General features: G+C 40.7%; 2 protein-coding genes and 1 long non-coding RNA gene across 3 annotated transcripts in view; 1 reads left to right on the forward strand and 2 right to left on the reverse strand.

Moving 5' to 3' along the window:
* LOC132002511 (uncharacterized) overlaps window positions 1–24,151 on the reverse strand; it is a 229,634-nt gene that overhangs the window by 180,969 nt on the left and 24,514 nt on the right. The gene's annotated exons all lie outside the window — the stretch shown is intronic.
* LOC132002964 (glucose-6-phosphate isomerase-like) lies at window positions 436–2,389 on the reverse strand. The gene is given in 2 exon segments (XM_059378243.1): window positions 436–2,155; window positions 2,157–2,389. Coding segments are annotated over 2 exon segments (1,674 nt in total). The 5' UTR covers window positions 2,375–2,389; the 3' UTR covers window positions 436–699.
* On the forward strand, window positions 17,859–19,089 carry LOC132002586 (rhomboid-related protein 2-like). The gene has a single exon (XM_059377677.1). The coding sequence runs from the start codon at window positions 17,966–17,968 to the stop codon at window positions 18,956–18,958; it is 993 nt and encodes a 330-aa protein (XP_059233660.1). The 5' UTR covers window positions 17,859–17,965; the 3' UTR covers window positions 18,959–19,089.

Consider the following 24,151-nt stretch of genomic DNA (forward strand, 5'->3'; position numbering starts at 1 on the left):
CCAAAATAACTAGCTAGGAAGTGAAAATGGTTGCCTCTGTGGAAAAGAAGAAGAAAGGAAGGACTGGGAGCTCCTGTTTTTCAATGAAACTAGAGAAGTGGCTGATTCTTATGTACGTTATAACTTTGAGAAAGATTAAAAAATAAACAAAGATGGAATGAGAGAAGATGCCAAGCCACGCATGAGGAAAACAACCCTTACATTTCTTTGACGGTGGAAGGGCAAAATGGTTCTCCGATGTTAGAAGTGGAAGGCGAACATCAAAATATTGAGTTCCTGCAGCACCCCGAAGGTGTCTACAGAAGAAAAAACTTTTGAATTTTCTCCTAACCCAAGAAACAATAATGTGTTTATAACTAGAAAAACAACAGTTGAGTTCAGATGTTGTAATTCCTGTAGCATAATATTCCCTATTATTATTTTTTTTTCCTTTCTGGCATCTTTATTTTTCTATCTGGTACATGAACAAAGTGAACGTGGTCAGAAAAGTCAGCTGCACTGAAACACTTGAGCCGATGGTAAAACGGAGGGCGCGTGGACATGGAAGGGCGGGGTGGCAATTCCAGACCAGCTTCCCCCAGAGGGCTTGTGCGCCAAGCCCGCGACCAGAGGCTGCTCTGGGCAGGACCGTGCAGTGCATCTCTGGTGAGGAGGGACAAGAAGGACCAGTCACAACAGGGACTACAGCCGGGCATGAGTTTATTGGCTTCTGGCCTCTCGCTCCTGCTTGATGAAGTTGATTAGCCCATTGGTGGAAGAGTCATGAGAGGTCACTGGGCTACTCCCGTCAAGCTCGGGCTTGATTTTCTTGGCCAGCTGCTTTCCTAGCTCCACCCCCCACTGGTCAAAGCTGTTGATGTCCCAGATGATACCCTGAACGAAGATCTTGAGCTCATGCATGGCAATCAAGGCTCCCAGAATGAATGGCGTGAGCTTGGTGAATACAATGGAGTTGGTTGGGCGATTTCCTTCAAAGACCTTGTGTGGCAACAGCTTCTCCAAGGCCTCTGGACTCGTCCCTGCAGCCTGCAGCTCCTTCCGGGCCTCCTCTGTCGACTTCCCCTTCATCAGGGCCTCCGTCTGGGCCAAAAAGTTGGCCAGGAGGATCTTGTGGTGCAAACCCTTCCTTATCGGGTGCTGGGTCTGGACTGGGATGAGGAAGTCACAAGATATCATCTTGGTGCCTTGGTGGATGAGCTGGTAGAAGGCATGCTGGCCATTGGTCCCTGGCTCCCCCAACAAAATGGGGCCTGTTTGGTGGTCCACGCGAGTGCCAGACTTGGTGATATACTTCCCGTTGGACTCCATGTCGCCCTGCTGGAAATAGGCCGCAAAGCGGTGCAGATACTGGTCGTAGGGCAGCATGGCCTGCGTCTCGCACCCAAAGCAGTTGATGTACCAGATGCCCAGCATGGCCAGGATGACACGCGCGTTCTTCTCCAGGGGCATCATACGGAAGTGCTGGTCCATCCAGTGAGCCCCTGAGAGCAGCTGCTCAAAGTTGTCAAATCCCACATGCAGTGCAATGGAGAGTCCAATGGCTGACCACAGCGAGTAGCATCCTCCTACCCAATCCCAGAACTCGAACATATTTTGAGGGTCAATCCCAAACTCCTTCACTTTGGACGTGTTGGTAGACAGGGCAACAAAGTGCTTTGCAACTGCAGAAGGGTCCTTGGCCGACAGGAGAAACCACTCCTTTGCCATCTCTGCATTCGTAATGGTCTCCTGGGTGGTAAAGGTCTTGGAGGCAATGATGAACAGGGACGACTCAGGATTCAGGGTGGCCAGAGTTTTGGCAATGTGGGTCCCATCAATGTTGGAGACAAACCAAACCCAGGGACCTCCTGAAGAGTACGGCTTAAGGGCTTCGGTCACCATGAGGGGTCCCAGGTCAGAGCCGCCAATGCCGATGTTAATGACGTCCGTGATGGGCTTGCCCGAGTACCCCTTCCATTCGCCACTGCGGACGCGCTGACAGAAAGACTTCATCTTCTCCAGGACCCTGTTGACCTCTGGCATCACATCCTTGCCATCCACCAGAATGGGTGTGTTTGACCGGTTTCGCAAGGCCACGTGCAGCACTGCCCGTTCCTCTGTGAAGTTGATCTTCTCGCCACTGAACATGCGATCCCGGGCAGCCTCCATGCCCCTACTTGGCCAGGTCCACCAGCATCTGCATCACAGTGTAAGTCACAAGGTTTTTTGAGTAATCCACCAGAATATGCCCATGGCTGGTGTTCAGGTTCAAGCTGAAGTGGCTGAAGCGTTCCTTGTCCCCTTTGAAAAGACAGCGCAAGTTGAGGTCAGAGCCGTGCTCGCGGTACCATTTCTGCAGCTTCTGGAACTGCAGATTCTGGATGAGCACAGCCATGACGACAGCAGTGGGATGCACTGGCTTGGACGAGCTCGGAGGAGGAAGAGGGGCTATTTCCTATTATTTAATGCACTGCACCAGTCCTCCTTTCCATCTTCTAGTCATTTGTGGCACATCACTACATCTGAATATTCATAGGCACGATGCATTTTTTTTTCCAAATTAAGCCACTGCATATTAGAACTTCAAATAAATTTGGGAGCTTAAAACCAACTGATTCTTTTAAAGTTTCCTCCTTTTTCAGGGCACCTGGCTGGTTCAGTCAGTGGAACATGCGACTCTTGATCTCAGGGTTGTGAGTTTGAGCCCCAGGCTGGGTGTAGAGATTGCTTAAAAATAAAATCCTTAAAAAAAAAAATAAAATAGGGGAGCCTGAGTGGCTCTGTCAGTTAAGCACCTGCCTTCAGTTCAGGTCATGATCCCAGGACATAGGGTTAAGTGCTATGTAGGGTTCCCTGCTCAGTGGGGAGCCTGCTTCTACCTCTGCCCCTCCCTCCGCTTGTGCTCACTCTCTCTCTCTCTCTCTCAAATAAGTAAAATCTTAAAAAAAATAAAGCCCACATAGGGCTCCTGGCTCGAAGGGAGTGTGCTTTTCCCTCTCCCTCTGCCTACTACTCCCCACCCCCACTTGTGCAAGCTCTCTCTCCATCAAAGAAAGAAATAAAATCTTTTTAAAAATAAATAAATAGGGGCGCCTGGGTGGCTCAGTGGGTTAAGCCGCTGCCTTCAGCTCAGGTCATGATCTCAGGGTCCTGGGATCAAGTCCCGCATCGGGCTCTCTGCTCAGCAGGGGCCCTGTTTCCCTTCTTTCTCTCTCTGCCTGCCTCTCTGCCTACTGTGATCTCTCTCTGTCAAATAAATAAATAAAATCTTTAAAAAATAAATAAATAAAAATAAACAAATAAAAATAATAAAATAAAAGTAAAATGTCTTCCTTTTTCAACAATGCCATTCTCCTACAACTTTCATTTTCTTAGTAGTTTTGTTTTTATCAATCAAAATAAACAAATGGGCAATCAATACCTAAAAAAAACTTGTTACAAAAAAAAAAAAGAAAAGCATCCAACAAAGTCAAGATTTGAAACCTTTCCATATAAAATTAATACTACAGAACAGTAGTCTGACAAAAACATATGTAAATATGTGTAGGATTTTTAAAGTGGGAACTTCAATTGAAAATGAAAAAAATACAAAACAAAAACTAGTAGAAATAAAACCAAAGTAGGCCTGTTTTTAGTAGGAACATTAGAAATCTTAAAAATAAAAAAACAAGCATTAAAATAAAATTTGCAACAGATGGGATTAAACTCTAGACCCAACAGAGTCAAAGATAAAGTCAGTGAACTGAAAACAGAGTAGTGAGAAATTAATTCAGAATGCAGTACTGAAAGGCAATACAAAAAATAATGAGAACTAAAGAGGCCTTGAGATAAGATTGAGAGATTCGAAGAAATGTCTCAGAGTGGTTCCAAAATAAAAGAATAAAGGGCACGACAAAGAAGAAACACTTGAAGAAATAAAGTGGGTAAGTTTTCAGAGTTGAGGAAATATGTTCTCGTGCATGTTGCATACCAAGCAGGAAAAATAGAACAATAAATTCCACACAGAGAAACATTACAGTGAAACAACATTAAGGATGAAAAGACAACTATAAAAGCCGCGATAGGAAAAAAGATACATTATCTACCTAGGAATTACAACAGACTTCTTATCGGAACAGTACATGCTAGAAGGTAATGAGGTAATACCTTTGAAAGTGCTGAGAGAAATGACTGTAGGTACTCCCAGTATCTATGGAGGAGTAAACCAAGACACTGCTAGGCTCAGTAAATCTCTCAAGATTCTATCGGTGGGATTCAAACCCAGACAGTCTCAGCTTCACCATCCACATTGTTAGCTATGAACCTGCCATGCATTTATAAAATATATGGGAAACTTACATAATAAAAGAAACAATTCACCAAGCAACAGCTAGGCTAAATATTTAACAGGAAACATGAGTAAATCATGCTACAGTCACACAACAGAACACTAAAAAGCAACTGCAATTAATAAATTGTATCTACACCCTTCCACAGGGGTGTGCCTCAAAAATAAAATGTGCCATCAACCAGGAATGTGTGCGTAGGCCTCTGAATCCTTCAACTACAGAATTAAAAGATTGCTAAGAAGCATTGAAGGTAGATGTTAAATATTTTTCTCCTGAAAAATTTCCTCCTGGAAAATTGACCCGTCACATCTTTTTCAACAATTTTGAGATCTGAATGAGAGAAAGAAATACAAAAAAAAAAAACAGTCTGTTTGGACCAAGAATTTTTAAGGCATCTGAACGTCTGAAGGAGCTAGCAATCTGATCACACTTGTAGAGCAGATGGGAGCAAGGGAAGCTCAGAGTAAATTCAAAACCCAGATCCTATTTATAACTGATCTCTTCCCAGCCTTTTGGCCAGAATCACTTATATATGATTAGTGATTAATACCCATTGATTCTTCTGTTGACATATGAGAGATATGCAATAAGATCATCTTACAGTTGTCAGGAGCAAGGAGAGGGGGAAACGGAGAGCCAAGTGAAGTGTATTCTTTAAGGAGTTATATTAGAAAGCTAAAAATGCTTGATTACAGCCATCAGTAAGATGAGCTGTCATGGGGATGCCTCAGGGGCTCAGTTGGTTAAGTGTCTGCCTTTGGCTCCGGTCATGATCCCAGAGTCCTGGGATCAAGCCCCACCAAGCAGGGAACCTGTTTCTCCCTCCACCTAATGCTCCCTCGGCTTATTCTCTCTCTGACAAGTAAATAAAGTTTTTTTTTAAGATTTTATTTATTTTATTTATTTGTGAGAGACAGAGAGTGAGAGAGAGCACACAAAGCGGGGAGGGACAGAGAGAGAACATAATCTCCACTGAGCAGGGAGCCCAATGCAGAGCTCAATTCCAAGACTCTGAGATCATGACCTGAGCCAAAGGCAGCCACTTAACCAATTAAGCCACCCAGACGCCCCAATAAATAAAGTCTTAAAAAAAAAAAAAAAGATGACCTCACATTGTGAGACAATCCTCAGAATCTCAAATTTGTTTAAATGACAGATATTGCTGTGATATCCCCAGGTGGCCTGAAGACAGGCAACAAATGTTAAATATGGTAGCTTTCACCGAACAATTTAATGACTAGATAAATAAATACAACTCTTGAATTCAAAAAGGCAATCTTACGTTTGGATAGCTGACACTATTCTATTAACCCCCTCCAGACTGGTCTCCCTGTCTGGAGCCTTGTCTCCTCAATGCCCATGTTGAGTACCAGGGCTAAAATGACACATCTTCTCCTGGCACCACACACCGCAAATAACGTCTGTGTTCTCAGCTATACTGACATTTCGGTCATGGCAGGGTCAGTGTTACTCATCTTTAGGGCTCTGAAGTTTATGCTTGGCTATACGGGGGGGTTCAGAAAGTGTTTGACAAATGAACAAAACCCAGAAAGACCTTTTTATAATGCAATACTACAGAATGCTAGTAGGTGGCGCCATGTTTTCTTCTTGAGCTGAAGGAAAAAAATCTCCAGATACTTGAGGAGAGAAACTCAAGAGCACAGGAGTATTTAGACTCCAGAAGCAGCCTTACTCATTGGTACAGTCACACGGGTACCTGGGAAAAGATACACCTGTACAGGTGTATTATCCAAAGGGCCCCTATGAGAACCTAGCTGTTAATAAAAATTCCCTTCTGGGAAGTCCCTCTGCAAACTGTTAAGAGGCAGAATTTAATTTATGCCATTATGTGGGATCGGTGACTCTTTCCATGGTTAATTTTAGAAACGTGAACATGTCCTTTATAAAAAGTTGTGTCTAAATTGCCACCTAATGAAATTACAAGAAAACTATGCACAGACCTAAAGTAATCTGAGTATGAAAATTCCTTACATTTAGAAGTAAGAAAAGTTATAACTGTCTAACCTGAGGAACCTAAGGGGAATGATTCTGAAGCATCTGCAAATACATGAAAGTTCTAAAATTTGCCTTTGGTGCCAAGGAGATATCTATCTACACTGATATGTAAATTCTCTATATTTCCTGGAAAAATCTAAAGCCTGGATAATTAATGAATTACTCAACTCATATGTACCCAGGGATTAAGTGTTATGTGAACCAGTTTTTAAATCCTTTCAGGAAGGAGAGAATTCTAAATGTTTAAAAAATTGTTGGAGGGCTTAGTAGCCAGGGAACAATTCAATTTAACAAACATTTATTCAACACCCCCTACCAGGCACAGGGTTAGTTTTTAAGTAACCTCTGTAAAATATAATTAGTTTTATTTTTTAGCTGTAAAAACACTTGTGCAGCATTGGAATATTAAAAATTGAAAATGAGAGTTCTCATAATACAGCACTGCAGTGTACTTTAATCTGAATTTCTTCCCTAGAGACTTTTTAAAACCTGTATTTTGGGGATGCCTGGTTGGCTCAGTTAGTTAAGCATCTGTCTTCAGCTCGGGTCATGATCCCCGGCCCCCATGAGGCTCTTTGCTCAGCGGGGAGCCTGCTTCTCCCTCTGCCTATCATCCCCCTGCTTGGTCGCTGTGTCTCTCTCCCTCTCTAACAAGCAAATAATTTTTTTTTAAATCTTTAAAAATAAAAAAAGATTAAAAAAATAAAACCGGTATTTTCAAACCACCACATACAACTTTTTTTCCACCCAGTATTTTTACAAAATTATTTCACATGTTACTAAAAAAAGCTTTCTAAACAAAATTTTTATTGTCACATAAGAATATACAGAATTTTAAGGCTTTGCTACCTGTTGTCAAATGGATCTACAGAAAGATTGCATCAATTCCCATTCCCATTAAAAAAATATCAAAATGCTCACCTCTATGCCTCTTCCTACTAGATATTAAGATTCCTTTAAATGCTTGCCAAAATGATTTGCAAGGCTTGTTATCTTGGAGTTTTTCCCCATTTTCAATCTTAGAAGAGAGTTAACATTTTTCATACGCTTAATTACAGCCTCACTCATTTTATACATTTCCTATTCAATTTCTAAACTTAGTTTTCAATTGACATGAAAATTAAATATGAAAAAGGAATTTTTTCTCATTGATATGTTAGAACTCTTGGTATTTAAGGGCATTAATTCTTTATTTTTCTCATGTGCTGAAATTTTTTAGTTTTTCAATGTATAGAAGCTTTTGATTACTATACAGCCAATTATTTTCTTTATGGTTTCTACTCTGGTATTATGCTTAGGAAAGTATTCCCCATTGTAATGCTATATTCAACTATGTTTTCTTCTAGTTTAATATTATTTCTTTTAAGATCTTTAATACATCTGAAATTTATTTGGCACAAGGAATGAGGGGGTATCTATTTTTATTTTCTTATCAAATGCTTATCCACTTAACTTAACCCATTTATTAAATAGTCAACCCCAAAGGGGCGTGTGGGTGGCTCAGTTGTTTAAGTGTGGGACTCCTGAGTTTGGCTCAGGTCATGACCTCAGAGTGGTGGGATGATACCCATGTCATTCTAGCATACTTTTTTCTATTACATTCCTAATCATTTTTGTTGTTGTTGGTAATGACACAAGTTTGACATAACATAACATAATGACATAAGTTTCTTCTGTATTTTCTTTTTTTTTTTAAGATTTATTTTATTTATTGTATCTATTGTATTTTATTTATTGTATCAAGAGAGCACAAGCTGGAAGGCAGAGGGAGAGAACATCTCAAGCAGGCTGGATCTCATGACCCCTAGATCAAGACCTGAGTGGAAACCAAAGGTTGGGACTCTCAACCAAATGTACCATCCAGGTGCCCCTCCTCTATATTTTCGAACTCTTTAGCATAGACCCCAAGAAATGGGAGAATTTTAAGATCATAGACATTGAAAAACTCTTGCCAAATTGCTGAAAATTTTCACACCACAATTAAAATATTTAAAAGTACCTATTTCATACCACTCTGAATTATTCAGTATTATTTTTGTAAATCGATAATTAATTTAAAGGAAATGGTATATCCCTGATTTTAGTTTACATTTTTTACTACTTGTGAAGATGAACATTTTCCTGTAAGTTTCATCTGTTTTGCAGTCTTATGCATAAAAGACATTACCATGGGTATGGATTATACTTGTGAACAAAAACGCCATTGGCTGAGCCAAACAGAGTTCACCTAGTCTAGCAATGAACTAAATGGAGGTGAATCTGGTTACAGAAATAGTTGGGGTACTACTGGCATTTGGTGGGTAGGTACCAGGGGAGCTAGAAGTCTCACAAATCATAGGACAGTCCTACATAATAATAAATGTCATACTGATCATTTATTTATTTATTTATTTATTTATATTTTTCTAGGTCTAGAACCTAATTCTATTTTACACACACAATTTTGCATCATTTTGATATACACTGAAATTCCTAGGCATGCAACTTTAATATAAATCAAGACAAAATGGTACTCTGATTTGTTTGGGTATTAACAACAGTTATTCAACCATTTGAAAAGTATGTCATTAATTGGCAACATATTTATGTTATTGACGTTACCAGGAAAATACATCATTATCAGTTTTTGTAGCTGCCCATCCACAATGATTCTAAGAACAGAGCAAAATCCGACTATTACATATAAAAATACATGTCAGTTTATAACAAGTTATGTACTTTTTATTTATCCTATGTATGAAAACTTAAATATTTTAATGCTATTATTATTGATGCATAAGTAGGTTATATCATCTAAATGTTCAATTTCAAGATAGTAAAGAAAGCATTGCAAAACACTGGCATACGGGGCTCCTGGGTGGCTCAATCAGTTAAGCATCTGCCTTTGGCTCAGGTCATGATCCTAGGGTCCTGGGATTGAGTCCCGCATTGGGCTCCCTGCTCAGTAGAGTGCCTGCTTCTACCTCTCCCTCTCCCCGATGCTGCCTATTTGGACTCTTTCTCTGTGTCAAATAGATAAGTAAATCTTTCAAAACAAAACAAACAAACAAAAAAAACCACTGGCATAAAAAGTGGGTCTTGACTTGTTAAAATAAAACACCCAAAAGGCCCAAATTTATGTCAAGAAATCAAAAAACTGGTCAGTATTAGAAAACATTTTAAGGTAATTCACCATACTAATGACCTAAAGAGAAAAGTCATAGGATTATCTTGATAAACATTGAAAAAGTTTTTGATAAAATTAAAAGATGAGAAAACAGAAGTGGGCGAATACTTCCTTAACATGCTCTATACTACCATGTCACTTTATTTTCTGGGCCCATGTCACCTATTTTCTGACACCTGGGCTGGATCCTAGAGGGATGACCCCTCCCAGGGTTAGCTAATTCCTAGAGATAGACTACAACTCGTCTAAGAGACCACTTCCTTTACTGGGCTCTCACATTCCAGACCACTATCTACCTGCCCTAATTACCCCAGAGCCAATTAAGAGATAACTAGGGATAGGCCCTAAGCCCAAGGGCCTGCTGAAATTATTCAAGCTAGCTATTGTAAGCCTACTTACCTTGCCTCACCCTTCCTTTCCCCTGGAAACCATAGTAAAGGTTCCTGACCACATTCTCCCCTCCTTCCTCCACCTCCAGGCTGACCATGGTGTTTCCCCTTGTGGTCCCCCAGGGTGTGGCATGTCCCTTCTTTGGGGGCTCTGGGTATAACAAGTTATCTTTTTAATGAAAGTCATCTCCTGATCTGTTGGCCTTGCCATACTTAAATAATAACAAAACACATATTTTAGAAAACAAGACAAAATATATAAAATTCAGCCCTAAAGCCGGCTTCTTTTTTGATGGAAAAAACTCAGGAGTTATTCCCCTTAAAGCAGAAACAAGGCAAGAAACCCATTATCTCCACCACTATTTAACATCCTTCTGGGGATCCTAGTCAGTACAATTTGACCAAAGAGGACAAAGGCATAAAGAAAAAAAAACTGAAAATAAAACAACCTCTAATAGCAGATGACAGAATATCTAGCATATCTAGAAAGTTGTGCTAGAAAATCAATAATAAAGCAATTCAAACAATAAAAATTTCATAAGATAACAGGATATAAAATTAATATGCAAAAATCAATAGCATTGACTTCCAGTTTCTGGTGTGACACGCAAAGAGCTTGGAACTCATCACTCCCAACCTCACAAGACGGGGGTGGGGGGTGCGGGAAGCTGAACCAACTGAACATCAACACTGTTTTCAGATCCATTAAAGAACTGAAATCACAGGGCATCCTGACTCTCTGGAAACTGGAAAGACACAGGCGGACAGAAAATCACAGTGTATGGGAAGCAGAAGCCGCACCTGGAGCCTGGTAGGAACACCTGAGGGTAAATGACTAATTTCTAGAGGCTAACTTGCGAGATAAAAACTCCTGAAAGCCCAATCTTGGAGGCACCCCCACACTTCCCTGAGTTTTACCTCCAGGAGTCCCGCCGGGTCCTGAGGGAGAAGGGGAAAGGTAATCAATCGCTTTGAAATAAGCCCAGAGCGCTCTGTTCTCCTTACCAATGGCCTGTCCTCAAAAGAAAATATTTTACCAGAGCCTAACCCCTGTAGGTTTCACCAGAGCCTAACAGACCTGGGGGGAGGGAAATACCCACTCCAGCCCCTTCCTCCCCTAAGTGGTGTAGGAGTATGGAGCAGGTGGCTGAGAAGCACTTGAGAACGTCATGACCAGGGCTCCCTAAAGGACTGAGACCTAATGAAAAGACTAGATAACATTTCTCCTCCTCCCATGCTTTACCACCACAACAGGAGGGCTTCTGCAGATTACAGGAAAGAACTGCAAACTTAGGTCTCTAGGGAAACCCAAAGACAACAAAAGGGGAAAACAAGGACATAAGAAGACATTTTCAGCCTTGGAAATCCCAGCTACGGCAAAGGGTAAACACAGCCTAACTCCTGGCAAGATTAACATGAAAACTCATGTTCAAAGGCTATTTACCGGGGCGCCTGGGTGGCTCAGTGGGTTAAGCCGCTGCCTTCGGCTCAGGTCATGATCTCAGGGTCCTGGGATCGAGTCCCGCATCGGGCTCTCTGCTCAGCAGGGAGCCTGCTTCCTCCTCTCTCTCTGCCTGCCTCTCAGTGTACTTGTAATTTCTCTCTGTCAAATAAATATATAAAATCTTAAAAAAAAAAACACACACAAAGGCTATTTACCTGGTGTCTCTCTTTCAACTAAAAATTGCAAAGCGTGCCAAAGGCAAAAAATACAGTCTGAAAAGACGAAACAAGCATCAGAACCAGGCTCAGATATAGCAGAGAATTTGGGCTTATCAGACCAGGAATTTAAAATAACTATGATTAATATGCTAAGCGTTCTAATGGACCAAGTAGGCAATGTGCAAGAACAGATGGGTATTGTAAACAGAGTGGTGGACATTCTAAGAAAGAATGGAAAGGAAATGTTAGAAATCAAATACACACAATGTAAGTGAAGAATGCATTTGATAAGCTTTTTAGTAGACTGGAAGTGGCCAAGGAAAGACGTGGTGAGCTAGAAGATAAAAAAGAATGTGGATGATCTCTATGATCTCTATGACTCCATATGGAATGACTTCCAGGAAATTAAAAAAAAAAAAAGTAGAATAAGACAAGAGATAGTACGCTATCTTTTGTGTCAGAAAGAAGGGGCAATGAGAAAATACACATAATCTGCTTATCGTTACAAGAAAAAACACAGAATCAGAAAACCATGAAGCTGGTTATTAAGAGGTAGGAGACAATGGTGTGGAAGGGATATGGGAGAGAACGACAATTCTCTTAATATTTTGTATAGTTTTGACTGTTGAGAGCATGTTAATAGTCTAGATCTTAAAATGAAATTAAAGCAATATGAATTTATTATTCAAAAATAAAATTAAATCGAGGCATCCGGGTGGCTCAGTGGGTTAAGCCTCTGCCTTTGGCTCAGGTCATGATCTCAGGCTCCTGGGACTGAGTTCTGCATTGGGCTCCCTGCTCAGTGGAGAGCCTGCTTCTCCCTCTCATGCTCCCCCTGCTGTGCTCTCTCTCTGTGTCATATAAAAAAAAATAAAATCTTTAAAAAAAAAAAAAAAAGAGGGAGCAGAAGAATGGGTGAGCCTGGTGGTGGGTATTAAGGAGGGCACATTTTGCATGGAGCACTGGGTGTGGTGCATAAACAATGAATTTTGGAACATTGAAAAAAAATTAAATTAAATTTTTAAAAATATCCTGCTCCTTGTCAAAATTTCCCTCTGGGTTTGGCATCCAAGGATAATTCTTTTGAAATTTATATGTATTTACTTTTAATTGGGGTAAAATACATATAACAAATTTACATCTTACTCGGTTTTAAGTGTATAGTTCAGTGGCATTAAGTACATTCATTTTCTACTTTTTGATCATTAACCCCTCAGAGAGTCAGCCCCAAGAAAACCAGGCTAGCCCCCTGTTTTGTACTCCCACAACCTCTCGTAACAAAATGTGTTTACATTTTCAGGTCCTATTATTGCAGTAGAAGCATTAGTATAGACATTGCCATAACTAAACCCTTTTTTTACATTTTTATCTCCCCTGTCCAGGCTAGAACCAAGTTACTCTCTCTGTACAAGTTTCTCAGGAAAAGGAAATTTATCTGAAAGTGAAAGACCAAAAAAAGGCAAATTTCCCATTTACAAGGAACTTCTAAACATTTCCAACTTTCTCCTTTAGTGAGGTTTATTATTCTCCTTACGTCTTTTTTGGATCTATGCTATCCACCAGTAAATAACATAACTGTCTGTGGGGCACCTGGGTGGCTCAGTGGGTTAAAGCCTCTGCCTTTGGCTCAGGTCATGATCCCAGGGTCCTGGGATCGAGCCCCACATCGAGCCCCACATGGAGCCCCAGAGCCCCACCATCACCTCTCTGCTCAGCAGGGAGCCTGCTTCTCTTCCTCTCTGCCTGCCTGTCTGCCTACTTATGATCTCTGTCTATCAAATAAATAAATAAATAATCTTTAATAAAAAATAATAACATAACTACCTGAGAATTTTACATTTTAAATTTGGAAAATTCTTTTCCAAAGCCTGACTACCCTGCTTAACAACAGCCTATTAAACTTCCCAACTTGGTGCTAAGATAATCTGTTTATTCATCTATTCAGTAAAAATGCACTAAGTATTTACCCTGAACAAGCCATTGTTTGAGGGGTTAGAAGATGAGGCACGGCTCCTGTGCTCCACGAGTTCTAATACAGCAGAGCAGAGCAGTGAACTACAATAACTGACCCCTGATCCTTCCCATAAGCCTTCCCTTCCCATTCATCTGGGGGTGGACACATGACCCACACCTGGACAAGCAGACCCTTCCATCCTATTGAGCCTGAATGGTACAGGAATGAACAGGTCACCAAAGCTGGCTGGTCATGTTTCCTGCCAGGGCTCTTCTGCTGGAGGACAACGGGAACCTCTAGCACTTGCATCACAAGCTATAATGACAGCATTGGGCTAACTGAGAACCATTTTCCTTCTAAAGAGGAAACCAGTAAGCAGTAGATAATAATCAAGTTAACTCACACAAAAAAGTAAAATTCAAGGTAGAGACTGTAAGAACCCTGGTACGCTTGAGTGTCTGAGGTTTTGGACGTTATATAAGCTTAAAAATTCCATCTTCGCTAAACTACATGGAGAATCTGCCACTTGCAGAGGCAGGGTTTCCAACCCATACCGCAAGCTAACAGTAATGAGTATCATCACGACTGACAAGAATAAAACAAGTTTCTACAAAAAATAAGTTAGGGGAGTTCTCCTTCATTAGGGAAGATCAAGAAAAACGTGGCGTTTGAGCTTATTCTTAAGGAATGGGTTAAATCTTTTTTTTTTTTAATATTTTATTTATTTATTTGACAGAGATCACAAGTAGGCAGAGAGGCAGGCAAAGAGAGAGGGGGAAGCAGGCTCCTTGCCAAGCAGTGAGCCCGATGCAGGGCTCAATCCCAGGACCCTGAGATCATGGCCTGAGCCAAAGGCAGAGGCTTTAACCCACTGAGCCTCCCAGGTGCCCAGGAATGGGTTAAATCTTGGTAAGTAGAAATGGATAAAGGAATATTCCAGATGAAAGGAACAAAGAGGAAGTAGTCTGAAATTGTCCAGATTGGCAAGAGTGTATCCATAGCAGTGTAGTGTGGGAGCTAAGATTAAAAAAGTAAGTTTGGGCTACATTTTGTGTCTGCCTCATGTAAGCAACAGATTCTATCAGCCAGGAATGCCTCAGGGCACTCACCTAGGCCTGCACAACTTGTAAGGAGCCCACAGACACTTCCCCAATCCAGAGCCAGTGTTGTGGCTGGACTGGCCCTTGCGGGTTTTATTTGATTGCAAGATGTGCCTCAGCAACAATCAGCAGAGAACTTTGGAAAAAATAAGGTTGATTCTTGGAAGGTGAACCACGAGCCCAAGCCTACACAGTGAGATCACAGGTGGTGGGGGGAGTGAGCTCACGTGGATCCGGGTTCTCCTTCTACTGAGGTCAACAGTGGGATGCCTCAAATTTTGCAGGCTCACTCTTTATTTGTGAATTTAAAACACAAGAGTGGAAATTAAGGCTAGGGTGGGGCAGGATCATGCAAATGGTCCATTATCTGGGTCACCCAGGGCTTTCTGAAAGGGGAACTTCATGGGTTGGGAGGCCTGGCTCTTTATCCAGTTGTGTAGTGTGCAATGTGTTTATTCCCAATGATGTCTTAGAAATAGATGCCTTGGCGATCAGAAACGTAATGTCAGCATTTATATTCCAATTTAAAAAGTCCAAATTGTCAGGCAGCACACTACACCTACTCAACAGAGGACCTTAAATTCCAAGAGGACATCCAAGTAGTGTTGTCCAGCTGGACACAGAAAATGTTACACTGTAGCTCAGGAGAGTGATCAGGGCTGGAGACTACATTGGGTCATCTGCAGAAAACCTGCAGCTCAAGCCCTCAGGAGACTGAACCACTCATAATAATGGTAGCTACTGTGTAAGGAGCACTTATTCAGGTCAGGCATGATGCTAAATTATGGTCATTGCTTTGTTTTACTTAATGCACAGAAAAAAAAAATCCTATAAAGTTAGACAGTATTTTTTAACCCCATTTTACAGTTGTTGTTGTTGTTTTTAAGATTTATCTATTTATTTGAGAGCGAGAGAGCATGAGTGGTTGGAGGGACAGAGGGAGAAAATCTTCAAGCAGACTCCCCACTTAGCGTAGAGCCCAACGTGGACCTTGATCTCATGACCCTGATATCAGGACCTGAGCCAAAGCCAAGAGTCAGACACTCAACTGACTGAGCCACCCAGATGCTCTTTAAGCCTATTTCAGAGTTCAAATTTAAAATAAGGTTTACAGACTTAGCCTGTTCAAGGTGACCAATCCAAAGACCCAAAACTAGTTAGCGGCAGAGCCAGGGTCTGTCTTCACTTCAGGGCACAAACTTTTTTTTTTGCGGGGGTAGGGGTACAAACTCTTAACCAGCAGGTTATACTGAGCTCCTCAGTGGAAGGTGGGGGATAAAGAATGTTGGAAAATATCTAGCAGAAGCAAGGTTTTGTCTCCCTCTGGGTCAGACCAGATGCATAGATGCCATCTGAAGAGGGGAGAGTCTGGCAAGGGTTTATCTGACATAGCTCCATTCCTTACAATATCCATCTATATCACGTACTCCTCTCCAGTAACAACTGTGCCTTAGTCTCGGGTATCTTTTTCATGATGTCTCAATCTATCTTTCATTTTTTTTTTAATTTTAATAAAGATTTCTATTTATTTATTTGACAGAGAGAGAGCACAAGCAGGGGGAGAGGGAGAGATAGAAGCAGGCTCCCCACTGAGCAGGGAGCCTGACTTGTGGCTTGATCCCAGAACCCTGGAATCATGACCTGAGCCAAAGACAGATGCTTAACCATCTGAGCCACCCAGATCCCCCTCAATCTATCTTTTTTTTTTTTTTAAGATTTTATTTATTTATTTGACAGAGAGAGATCAGAAGCAGGCAGAGAGGCAGGCAGAGAGAGAGAGAGGAGGAAGCAGGCTCCCTGCTGAGCAGAGAGCCCGATGCGGGACTCGATCCCAGGACCCTGAGATCACGACCTGAGCCGAAGGCAGAGGCTTTAACCCACTGAGCCACCCAGGCACCCTAAATCTATCTTTTTTAATTGAATATTGAAGATGTCAGAGTTTCTGTTACAGTGACTAATGTTACCTTACTTAACCCTTAAGGAGATTCGATTAAAGCATAAAACCACTTATCAAATTTTTATTTCTTCCCAAACTGAAAAATCCAATAGGCAAATTGAATGACAGAATTGCCACTCGTGAGATTAAAAACTGTGGTTTTAAAGACCATTTGGAAGAAACAATTTCAAAACCTAGGACAAAACTCAGAGAGAAGGACTATCTAAAGGAAAATAAAAGATCCTTGTGAGACTGATCCTAGAAAGCCGCGACGCAAGTGATATGAATGCCAAAAGGAACATGTATAAGAGGTGAAGGAAGGGGCAAGGAAATTTTGTTATTTGCAGACTTATTGATGCAGGTTTAGGAGAGGTGATATAAAGGCACACATCTAGGCATGTCCTGATAAAATTTGAAAATTCCAAGGTTCAAGATAAATGTACACACTTCTAGACCAAAAGGACAAGTTATTTCCAGAAGAAGAAAAACTAACAGGCAGTAAGTTCTCACATGCAGCAGCAGAAGTTGGTGGGATATTTTGGATATTTACTAATTACTGGGAAAAAAGGACTAGGAGCCAAGAATGTGGAACATGTAAAGACATTATCCACTCGCTGGTGTGGAAGAAAGGTATTTGCTGGGATGCAAGGATTGAGAGATCTTCATTCACATTACCCATATAAGGAAAAGTTTCCAGAAAAAAAAACTTTGTCAAGGAAGAGAAGAAAAAGTGAAAAAGAAGGAGAAGTAAACAAAAATTGCTAAAAGAAAAAAAAAAGAAGAAGAAGAAGAAGAAAGAAACAGAAAGGGAGTCAATGGTAGGCATAGCACTTTGCTGTGTATATGGTTAACTGAAATGGATGATGATTGACTGGGAATGTCTGAACACGAAGGATCCTTGAAATATGAGACATACTGTAAGAGAAAGTCTAATATTAGTCTGGAGCTAAAGGTTCCTCTCAGCAATATGCAGGCATGGGGAGTTGGGTGGGCATATGTAAAAAAAAGTAATAACCTAGAGAGTTTGGGGAGGGACGGAGGGACCACTGGCAGGGCGGGAACGTCAGGGCCGCAGAGGCAGCCCCTCGGCCCAGGCATCCTGGAAGGCGGTGGGCAGCCTGTCCTGGCTGGGACGACGTGGGCCTCCCGAGGAATGTTTCCAAGGTGGTGAACTGTGCTCAGGAATTCAGGTGTGGGAGCAGAAGATAAACAGGAGTGGGAGGGCCAGGGAATGCCACAGCCTGAAAGCACACCTGTGAGCCCTGAAGATGTCAGAGATGCTTAATCAAGGAGGTGCTCCTGGTTTCCGAAGAACAGGGCACACAGACAGGGCTTGAAGTCAGAGTGTGACCATTGCTAAGAGAGGTAAAACCAACATGCTGCTGGTGCGACCAGCATTTTCATCTGTTGCTAGCTGCTGAAGTGGCTGAACTACATGTCTGATCCCTTTGCTGTATGTGCCGAGGAAGAAAACAGACCCGTGGTGGAGGGAGGACCCAGGACAATGGCTTCTGACCATGATTTGGAGATGGAGGATATGAATCTGAATATGGATAGAGACATGGAAGGAGAGCTGGAAGAAGAGAAGGAAATGAGAGAGGATGGTGGACGTGAAGATCCCTTCAAGAGTAAAAAGGTCCATAGGGTTGTCTCGAAATGGATGCTTCCTGAAAAGGTCCGAAGAACATACTTGGAGAGAGCTAACTGCCTCCCACCCCCTGTGTTTATCATCTCCGTCAGCCTTGCTGAGCTGGCGGTGTTTATTTACTATGCCGTGTGGAAGCCTCAGAAACAGTGGATCACCCTGGACACAGGCATCCTGGAGAGTCCCTTTACCTACAATCCCGAGAAGCGGGAGCAAGCCTGGAGGTCTGTCTCCTATATGCTGGTCCACGCTGGAGTTCAGCACATCGTGGGGAATCTCATTATGCAGCTCGCTTTGGGTATTCCCTTGGAAATGGTCCACAAAGGCCTGCGAGTAGGGCTGGTGTACCTGGCAGGAGTGATTGCAGGGTCCCTTGCCAGCTCCATTTCTGACCCACTCAAATATCTTGTGGGTGCTTCAGGAGGAGTCTATGCTCTGATGGGAGGCTATTTTATGAATGTTCTGGTGAATTTTCGAGAAATGATTCCTGCCTTCGGAATTGTCAGACTACTGATCATCATCCTTATAATTGGGTCAGATATGGGATTTGCTCTCTACAGAAGGTTCTTTGTCCCTGCGGACGGGTCACTGGTGTCTTTTGCAGCCCATGTTGCAGGTGGATTCGCTGGAATGTCCATAGGTTACACTGTGTTTAGCTGCTTTGATAAGGCTCTACTGAAGGACCCAAGGCTCTGGATAGCAATTGCAGCTTATTTCGCTTGTGTCTTATTTGCCGTGTTTTTCAACATTTTCCTATCCCCAGCAAACTGGACTGCCTCGTGATATATAAACCAAGGAATGCAAAGAGCCATCTGGAAAAAAACTGAAGTCTATGAAGAGACCAAGAAGTCCTTGCAAATACTAACAATTTTTTTTTAAAGAGGTCAGAACACCACCGATGTCCTCAGTTGCAAAGACTATTTACAAAAGGGGTTAGGGCTTAGGGAAGGGGCTTCTGAATGCAGAGGAGGGAAAAGGAAGAGAGAAAAGGGAAGGGATAGAAAAAGCAGGGATTGGCTCTTCCCAGACTCATGGTGTGCATCATATGTATCCTCTCCTTAGAGGGTATGTTGTAGAGACTGTTTGATAGAATTCACAAATACTGTAGTGTGCTGATAATAAAAACTTTTCATACCTATAAAAAAAAAAGTAATAACCTAGAAATTTGATTTTGGGGAGGATGAGGAAACATGAGGGAAGAGCAAATGGCTGGCCCATCATCTCAGATAAGAGAATAGCAGTATGTGTTCAAGGACGATAAAGTAAAATTTCCAGATTAACAGAAGGAAGGGAAGAGAATAAAAACTAACTGAATCCATCAGCAAAGTACAAAGCAAATAAAAAGGAAAAGTAAAGTAGAAGGCAAGGTAAAAGACAGGGATGGTCAGTTGGAGAAGGAAGAAAACATGATACGTCGTTTACCAAAAAAATGCTTTATAAAAAGGTAAAGAGAAGGCTGAAAAGTTTAAAAATGGGCAAAAATATAAACAAATGTAAACTTCTCCAAGGCAAAAGAGCACAAAATGGTGATGAAAGAAATCAAAGACCTATATAAATGGAGACATATTGTTTTCATGGATTAGAAGAGTCAAGGTGATAAAGACATTGATTTTCCCCAGACTAATCTACAGATTTAATATAATTCTTATCAAAATGTCAGCAATATTTATGCACAATTCTTAACAAAATGTCAGCAAGCTCATTCTAACATTTATATGGAAAGGGAAGAGGACTAAAATAGCTAAACAATTTTGAAAATGAAGAATTAAATGTTATCATTTTTTATAAGAATTGCTCATTTATTTTGTTTCTTAAATTCCACATATGAGTGTAATCATATGCTATTTATCTTTCTCTGGCCAATTTTGCTTAGCATAATACTCTCTTGTTCCATCCTTGTCATTGCAAATGGCAAGATTTCATTCTTTTTATGGCCACATAATATTCCACCCCCGTGTGTGTGTGTGTGTGTGTGTGTGTGTGTGTGTGTGTGTACTGCCTCTTTATCCATTCATCAATCAAAGGACACTTGGGCTAATGTTTTGTTTTTCCATACACAAGTCTTTGGCCTCCTTACTTATTTTTAAGTATTTTATTCTTTGGTGCTACTGTAAATGGAATTGTTTTATTGACTTCATTTTTGAATTGTTTATTACTAGTGCCTAAAAATGAGACCAATTTTTCTGTGTTGATTTTGTATCCTGCAACTTTGCTGAAATTATTAGCCCTTACTAATAGACTCTCCAGTGGTTTTTTGTAGTTTTAGCAGACTCTCTAGTAGTTTCTACACATAATATTGTATCACCTATGAAAAGAAATAATCTTACTTCTTCCTTTCCGATTTGGATAGCTTTTATTTCCTTTTCTTGCCTAATTTCTCCTGACAGAACTTCGGATTCTATGCCTAATAGAAGTGGTAAAAGCAGGCATCCTTGTCTTGTTCCTGATCTTAGAGGAGAAGTGTTCAGTTTTTCACCATGGAGTATAATGTTATCTGTGGGTTTCTTATACAGAGCCTTTATTATGTTAGTAAACTTCCTTCTATTTCAACTTCACTAAGTGTATTATCTTGAAAGGTGCTTAATCTTGTCAAGTTCTTTTTCTGCTCTATTAAAATGATCATGTGGGTTTTTTTTCCTTCAATTAATACAGTTTATCACATTGATACTTTTTTTTTTTAAGTAGGCTCCACACACAGCAGGGAGCATAACATGGGGCTTGAATTTACTACCCTGAGATCAAGACCTGTGCTGAAAACAACCACCCAGTCAACCCACATTGATTGATTCTTATATGTTGAGGCATCTTTACACTCCAAATAAATCCCACTTGGTCATGGTGCATAATTCTTTTAGTCTGTTGCTGAATTTGGTTTGCTAATATTCTTTGAGGATTTTTGTATCAATATTCATAAGGGTTATTAGTCTGCAGTTTTCTTTTCTTGCAGTATCTTTGTCTAGCTTTTAGTATCAGGGTAATGCTGGCCTCATCAAATGAGTTGGCATGCCTTAAAAAGAATGTAAATATATGTAAAATCAATCTCTCCTCAAAATGCCAGTGCAGCTCTTTCTGCCCATGGGTTCTGCCCCTGTGCTTTAAAAAACTATAAAAACTATATATTAAGTGTCTGGTAGAATTTACCAATGAGGCCATCTGGTCCATGACTTTTTTTGGTGGGAAGCTTTTGGTTACTGATTCAAGTTCTTACTAGTTAGATAGTTAGGTCTATCCAGATTTTCTGTTTCTTCCTGATCCAGTCTTGGTAGAGTGTATGTTTCTAGGAATTTGTCCATTTCACTTAGGTCATCCAGTTTGTTGCTTATAAATGGTTCCTAACACTAAGTGTACAGTTGAAAAACATACACATGTTCAAAAATCCTAGAAGTGAATTTATCAATAAATAAGTATTTATCAAGAATCCATTATGTCCAAGGCACCATGAAACAGAAAAATTTTTTTTCTCTCGTTTTCATCAAAATGAAATTTTAGAGTTTTTCTCTCATTTTCGTCAAAAACAAAATTTTATAGAGATCATCTGCAATAACCACAAACATTAATAAAGTAACTAGAAATAAATATAACTACAGATGTGCCACAAGGGATGGTGCAGCAGCCCAAAGCTGCCTACAGTGAGAACAACCTTGGGCTTAAAGGGAACCCAAGGACAGTTATTACAAGAGAGAGCCACCTCCAGGAACTGGACCTATGTGGAGGGATGCAGCCAACCTACCAGGACAAAGCAAGGAGGAACAAGTACCCCCATCTCAATCTCTCAATCTCTGATCTTTTTTTATTAACCCTTTCACATGTATGTTTGTATGTATGTAGATTTACATATAGTTCTAAGAAATTATACAGAGAGGTCCTGTGTGTGTTTTATCCACTTTCCCCACTGGTAACATCCTGAAAAACTATAGTATAATATCTCAACCAGAATCAGGTCATGATCTTCGGGTCCTGGGATCAAGCCCTGCATCGTGCTCCCTGCTCAGTGGGAGGTTGGCTTCTCCCTCTCCCACTCCCCCTGCTTGTGTTCCCTCTCTCACTGTCTCTCTCTGTGTGCCAAATAAATTTTTAAAATCTTTAAAAAAAAATTCCATTGATAAAATGCACTGAGCATGTTCAGATTCTCCCAGTTTTACTTATACTTATTTGTAGTGTGTGTGTGTGTGTGGTGCATCTAGTGTATTCTAATTTTGTCACATGGGTTTGTGTATCCACCACCACAGTCAAGATACAGAACAGTTTCAACACCAGGGTGATTCCTCCTGCTTCTTTTCATAACCACACCCATATACCCCCTACCCTTTTCCCTTTCCCTAACGCTGGCAACCAGAGAGCTTTTCTCATTTTTATAATTTAATTTCAAAAATATTATATAAATGAAATCATACAGTATGTAACCTTTTTTGGCATTTTTCCACTCAGTATATTTCCTCCAATATTCATTCAAGTTAATTCCTTTATTGTTGAGCAGTATTCCATGGTATGGAGGCACTACAGTGGATTTAACCTTTCACTTATGGGCAGACATTTGTATTGTTTCCAGCTTGGGAGCTATTACAAATAAACTGCCATGCACACTCAGGTGCAGGTTTTTCTGTGAATATTAGCTTCTATTTCTCTGAGATAAATGTCCAAGAGAGGAATTGCTGGGTCATGTGACAATTGCATATTTAGTTTTTTAAGAAACTGTCAAATTGTTTTCCAGAGTAGCCATACCCTCTTATATTCCCACCAGTAATATATGAGACCCAATTTCTCCACATCCTCACAAGGATGTGGTGTTAGTAATTTTTTTTTTATTATACCCATTCTATTAGGTATGTTAGTGTAGTAGTCTGGGTTCTCCATAGGAACAGAATTTTATACACATAACATTCTTGGTTCTTGTATTATGTATGTATTTTGCGGAAACTTGCTGAAATAGTTATTAAAAGTAGAATTCACACACATATGATTGAGATTTATTATAAGAAATTGATTCACACTGGTATGGAGGCTGAGAACTTCTAAGATCTGCAGTCGGAAGCTGGATACTCAGGAGAGCTGATGGTATAGTTCCAGTCTGATACCTAAAGCTTGAGAACCAGGAGAGTCAATGGTATTAATTTCCAGCCCGAGTCCAAGTTCACAGGCAGGAGGAGACTGATATCCTAGCTCAAAGTCAGTCAGGCAGGGAGAATTCTCCCTTACTCAGCTTTTTCAGGCATTCAGTGGATTGTTTGAGGCCCACTCACACTGGAGAAGAAAATCTGCTTTACTAGGTCTACCCCTTCAAATGTTACTCGCATCCTGAAATACCCTATGAAAACACTCAGAATAATTCAACCAACTACCCAGGCACCCCATGGCCTAGTCCAGTTCACACATAAAATTATAGTAGGATATCACACATTTTGGTTTTAATCTGCATTTCCCTAACTGCTAATGATGAAGCATTCCTTTCCGTGTACTTACTTGCCATCTGTATGACTTCTTCAGAGAAATATCTGTGTTTTTTTTAAACTGTTGAGTCTTGAGAGTTCCTTATGTATTCTAGATACTAGTCTTTTGTTAAATATGTGGCTTATAAGTCTAGCTTGTCTTTTCATCCTCTTGTCTTTCATGGAACAAAAGTTTTTCATCTGGACTAGTTCCATTTTATCAATTTTTCCTTTTAGGGATTGTACTTCTGGTGTTAAGTCTAAGAACTCTTTGCCCAGCCCTACTTTTGAAAGATTTTCTTCCAAAAGTTTTATCATTTTACATTTAAAATGATGGTTCATTTTGAGTTAGTTTTTATCTAAGGTATAAAATTTAGATCCTTTTTTTAAAAGATTTTATTTATTTATTTGACAGTAAGACAGAAAGCACAAACAGAGGGAGCAGCAGGTAGAGGGAGAAGCAACCTCCACACTGAGCAGTGATCCAGAGGCAGGACTCAATCCCAGGACTTGAGGATCATGACCTGAGCAGAAGGCAGACACTTAAAAG

The sequence above is a fragment of the Mustela nigripes genome, chromosome 15, assembly GCF_022355385.1.
Source record: "Mustela nigripes isolate SB6536 chromosome 15, MUSNIG.SB6536, whole genome shotgun sequence".
NCBI classification, from domain to species: Eukaryota; Metazoa; Chordata; class Mammalia; order Carnivora; family Mustelidae; genus Mustela; species Mustela nigripes.

What these genes read in the sequence shown, in the direction of transcription:
- LOC132002586 (XM_059377677.1), top strand. Translation starts at nt 17,966, where the DNA reads ATGTCTGATCCCTTTGCTGTATGTGCCGAGGAAGAAAACAGACCCGTG.